Below are 5,667 nucleotides of genomic sequence, written 5' to 3' on the forward strand. Positions count from 1 at the left end.
AGTAAACAAATAAATAAAAAGAATGGAGAAGATCGAAATGAAACCAATATACTCAGAGAACAGCAGAGACGTCCTTGGGCTGCTGCACTGGCAGAACATGCTGGAAATCTGTATCTGGGAAGCAGGGGGCAGTGTCTCATGTTAGGAGCTCCACTGCAAAATCACCAGTGCTGGTGCTGACCCCTGTGTATCGGGGAGCCATTCTCTAGAGAAGTCACCTGCGCTGTAGGAATCTGGTGCTGAGGTCACTGTCTACACCATAGGAGTCAATGCTTTGGAGGAGCCAGGCTTCCCTTGGAATTTTTCTTACCCACTGGTGCTTCCCCATACCCAGGTCAACATATACAGGAGAAAAAAGGTAATCACAGGGAACCACCATGTGCTTCTCATGTCCCAGTTCCCTAGTTAGTCTTCCTTCTTTCCACTCTTTGGACTCTTCTTCGTCTGTGTTATATTTAGTATCTATGGGTTGTAGCTGTACTTTTCAGGTTGAATGGGAGAAATGTGTCTACTCCATTTCCTGCAATGAAAATCTACTTGACAAAACTATTTTTCTTTTCTCTAACCAGTGCTTTAAGACCCTTACACGAGTGTATTGGGATACTTTTCTGTTTTGTAAAACTGCTCTCTCTCTTTTTTTAAGGTTTTTGCTATAGGGCATGTGTGATCACTAGAGAGAGACAGAGAGAAGAAAAGTGAGAAATCAACCCTCTGGGGAGGATGGCCACACTGCAATCCCTTCTCCCCCATTCCCCTTTTGGGATTTTACACACCATGCACATGCACCCAGCATGAGTTTCAGGCCCCCCGGGCCTGGACTCAAACCACACTCTGCCATGTGGGCATCCTGTGCCTTAACCATTATACCACCTGCTGGCCCCGTGATAATATTTCTCTTATGCCACTTAAAATAGTCTCCCATTGTACATTTCCTCGTATCTCTGCCCTTGTTCCTTGCTTTCCCTTTCTTTCCTGCATGTTGCAGTAACTATTCAGAATCTGTTACTCAGAAGATGGTCCAGCTGCGATGGCACATGCTGCTTAGAAGCTTCTCTACAGGCTGGGACCACGGGGGAGGTCCACGTTCAATTTCCAACCCATTCTAAAGACTGAGAACATTGATGTGGACCAAGACTCCCAATGTCTTGTGTGGCTGAGGCAGGAGGGTTGAAGCTCAAGGTTGACCTGGGCAGCATAGCTAGAATCTATCTACAAAAATAACACCAGTAGTGGCCAGCAGGTTGCATGCTGTTTAAATCCTGGACTCCCGCATGGCTGACCGTCTTTGGAATTCCAGACCTGGAAGTTTGAGAATCACATTGGGTGTGTGTGCCTGCATGCCTAAAATTCTGAGAGGGGAATGGAGAAGGAATTGCAGCATGGCCATTTCCCCCGGGGAAGGGGTGATTTCTCATTTTCGCCCTCTGTCTCTCTCTGGGTAGTGCACGCACCCTATGGCAAAAAACTAAAAGCAAAGCAAAAAATAAAAAACAAAAAACTCTCTCTCCTTTCTTCCTTCTACTTTAAAAAAAAGAAAATAATAATAAAAATAACAATAATTCTACAACTGCTTATTTATAGTCATATTTCCCAATGAGATTATCCCATGTCTATTGGGGTCTGAGATATGAAAGTGACAAATTTTATAGTTTCAAAAAACATAATTTGACTGAATTAAACACCGATAATTTTCATCATCATAAATAATTTTATTATTTATTTTAAAGCAATTCAATCTAACTGGTAGCAAAATGGTACATAGACAATAAACAGAACCAATTCCCATAGGTCTACAAGGACTATTATCCATTTTATGTTTTATTTTTATGTGCAAGTATAATTATCTTTAAAAGGCAAAAGATTGTTAAAAGTCTTTTATAAGCATGTTTTTCTTCTTTAAATAAGAGAAAGACTAGTAAACTACCATTATTTTAGCAAGCTGATACGAATTATATCGAATATTAAATTTGGACCAATGTTCATAATCAAAAATAATTATTTTTAAATTTATGAAATAAATTTTTTTATTTTATAGGAAATATAATCATATATCCTAGCATAAAATTCCTAGTCTTGACAGTTATCTTAATGCAAAAATACTAAACTTCAGATTTTGTGGGGGGATAGAAGATTTGTAAAATTCACCTTTATTTCTAAAAATAACTGTAATGGAGTAGAAAGAGTCAACTCAAAGAAACATCATACTTGACTACTGATGTGCAAATAGAGAAGTTTATGAAATTTCTTTTTCTTCATTATATATATTAATTTAATTCTTTAACAATTTGTATGTGGTTATGTATTTCTCAAATATATTTCACATGTTAGATACACCTAAACAGGCGTACAATCTTTAACTTTTAAGGCATGCTGCCAATTTTAAGTAGCCTATCAGAAATTCTACTCTGCCTGATCAAAGAGTAAAGACAGGCTTTCTTTGTTTCAGGCAAAATTCTCCCTGTTCTTGTTATTCTAAAATGTGGGTAGTATAAAAATACTAAAATAAAAGGCATTTTGTATGTGCTAAGCCAAATTACAGAGAATTTGTAATCTTTAATATCACATTTTATGTTTCATATTTTTATTTATGAAGAACTACTGGGAGAACATTAGGCATGATTTGTGTTTAGAAAGATCTATTTTTCTTTAAGTTGTCTGCTTTATTAATAAAAGAAAAGATAAAATGTTCCTTTCCAGTTTCATATAGCCATTTTTTGTTATTGTGTAATTAAAAATTCCACAAAATTAATTTGTAATTAAAACTCAACTCTCAAATTTAGAAATAAATAGACAAAATTTGAAGAAACATATCTTTTTAAATTTACCAATGTCTCTCCCATGGGAATACCTTAATACACTTCAAACTCCTGGTAAACCACGTATGCACTCTCTTGTATATTTTGGCTTATTTCTGCAGCGGATAAAAACAATACCAGGGCATTGGTATCATCAAGGGCCAACCTATATTTAAATTTATAGCTGTCTAATTCTTTATGATTCATACTAAATGTAAAGAAAAAAGATTTCCTAATTTTATTTCATGTTTTTTCATAATTAAAAATGTAGTCATAATACATTATTTTTCAAAATTTTTAACACACCACTTTGAGTGTGATTTTTTTCCATACCAAAGACATAAGAAGAACCTTTACTATTCTGAAGTGTCTTTGTAGCCTACAAAAGTAAAAATTTGTTTCTTTCAATTTTAAAGTACTTTTCTAATGACATTTACTGTATAGATACATGGAAAATGTTAAAGCTCAAAAGCCTAAAGAAAAGTATTACTGCCTGATTCAAGAAATTCGGTTAATGTTCAATTCTTGGATTAAGTTTAAGTCAACCAATGTCTATTACGTATTTTCTTTATGCTAGACATTCTTTTAGGAGAACAATAAGCATTTGCTTTATAGTACACTTTTCTTAGCATACAATGTGTGCTAGCCATAAAGTTACCAAAAGTTCAGATACTCAATATTTCTTTTTGTTTATGTTTTAGTTTCTCCAGTGTAATAAAACATGCTATGAACATTTCAAATTCCAAAATGAATATGAATGATATTATATAAAAAAGGCAGACAGAAAAGGTTAAAATGACTTAGGTTTGTGTTCTAAAGTAAACTATGATTCTTGCACAAGTCAGCCGAAGAAGTTGTTGGTTAATGTCTATGTAAAGAAGACTAGACAATTATGATTAGCTCGATTTTATAAAATAGCAAATTTAAAGAATATAACACATTTTGTTTCTAAGAGGAGCAAGAATCTTCTGTGTCCCTTGTGATACACCAAATATAGTTAGATTTTTAGATCACTTTCATAAAAAGCTAATAAATTTTAAAATTGGCTTCATACAGTCAGGATTATTGAGAAACAACTAAAGAGCAGATTGAAAATTTTATGTTTTAATTTAGGTTTCAAAATCATTCCACTGATATCTTTCAAATATTAATAGGGGAGTACCAATAAGTAGTACCCTATGTTTCAAAATGATCTATACTTCTAAGAGAATAGATTTATTTTGAAGTATGTGAGAACTGAAGTTATTCCAATGTAGTTTCTTTTATTCCAACAACCCTTTTGCAGTTTCAAGCACGATTTTCATGGGGGGTGGGGGGAGTCTCTTATTTTCTTCTTATCAAAGTTGAGTTTCTTCCCGAGCGTCTTGACCAGTGGTGTTGCAGATGCTGTTCTTCCTGCTGGGTTCACCGTTGGGAAGGTATGCTAGTGGATCTGGTCGGATTAAGTATCTAATAAAAGAAAACAAAGGAAATAACCTTGCAGTAGTAAATGCCACTAAAGATTTCGTCTATGTTATTTGTCCAGTATTCAGGTTATCTAACTTTGTCTTCATGTGTAACCCTGCTACAGGCCTCAATTAGCTGGTCTATGCAATTTTTGAGGGTTTATATTATTATTTTCAAACCCGGGAAGATTATGATGATGAATGAAGCATCATTATTTTTCAATTAGGATCCATTTCGATACCTCATCTTATCAAAGGTCTCTGATTTAGTTGAGTATTTTCTTTCTTTATTATCTCTCACTTCCGCCATTTTTCTATCAAGGAGGCCTACATCATAGCCATGATTCCTCTCTTATTTAACTCTTCTTTGTCTTATTTTTATCACTCATAAACTTAGAATTTCTTTAAATTTTTCAATTTAAGTATCTTATAATTCTATAAAATTAATGATTTAATAAATGTTTGGTGAATATTATGCATAGAAATATTTTAATTACCTGGAAAATTACTTATCTAAAATTCAGGGTATGGCATCATAAATGACTAAGATATAAAAACAATCTTTAATTCATACTACTGAAACACAGAACGATGCTTACTGCCAAACTCAAACATTTTATTAATGGTCAAACTGGTTTTAGGATAGACGTTTTACTTTAGACTGTCAAGTGATGCGTATCCTCAGCGCTTACTTCTCGAACACTTGTAGGACACGGCACCATCACCTGAAAATACGAAAGTGTCACAAAACCTGACCGCTGCAGAAGATTAGAATACGATTTATGAAGCACATATACAGAGGAAAGAAAATTTCAAACATACACAAAGGAAAAACAAACAAACAAAAAACAAACAAGCAAGAGAATTAGGAATGCACGATTGTACTTAAGAATTAGGAAAAGTTTTCCTGAACTTCTCTCTTCTGGCTTGAGAGGAGAGAAGCTAGAAAGGCAATCCCAGGCGTGGACAGTGGGGGCACAGGCTACTATGTAAAGAAGACTAGACAATTATGATTAACTCGATTTTATAAAATAGCAAATTTAAAGAATATAACACATTTTGTTTCTAAGAGGAGCAAGAATCTTCTGTGTCCCTTGTGATACACCAAATATAGTTAGATTTTTAGATCACTTTCATAAAAAGCTAATAAATTTTAAAATTGGCTTCATACAGTCAGGATTATTGAGAAACAACTAAAGAGCAGATTTAAAATTTTATGTTTTAATTTAGGTTTCAAAATCATTCCACTGATATCTTTCAAATATTAATAGGGGAGTACCAATAAGTAGTACCCTATGTTTCAAAATGATCTATACTTCTAAGAGAATAGATTTATTTTGAAGTATGTGAGAACTGAAGTTATTCCAATGTAGTTTCTTTTATTCCAACAACCCTTTTGCAGTTTCAAGCACGATTTTCATGGGGGG

General features: G+C 34.0%; 1 protein-coding gene across 2 annotated transcripts in view; it reads right to left on the bottom strand.

Moving 5' to 3' along the window:
• Positions 1–3,124: 3,124 nt before the first annotated feature.
• KCNT2 (potassium sodium-activated channel subfamily T member 2) overlaps positions 3,125–5,667 on the bottom strand; it is a 386,489-nt gene continuing 383,946 nt past the window's right edge. For both annotated transcript variants that reach the window (XM_014586847.2, XM_006146032.3), the window contains one exon: positions 3,125–4,244. In XM_014586847.2, coding sequence (XP_014442333.1) covers positions 4,133–4,244 — 112 coding nt within the window. In that variant the 3' untranslated portion in view covers positions 3,125–4,132. The remainder of the gene's footprint in view (positions 4,245–5,667) is intronic.

Source organism: Tupaia chinensis, unplaced genomic scaffold (assembly GCF_000334495.1).
Source record: "Tupaia chinensis unplaced genomic scaffold, TupChi_1.0 Scaffold000161_4, whole genome shotgun sequence".
NCBI lineage: Eukaryota > Metazoa > Chordata > Mammalia > Scandentia > Tupaiidae > Tupaia > Tupaia belangeri.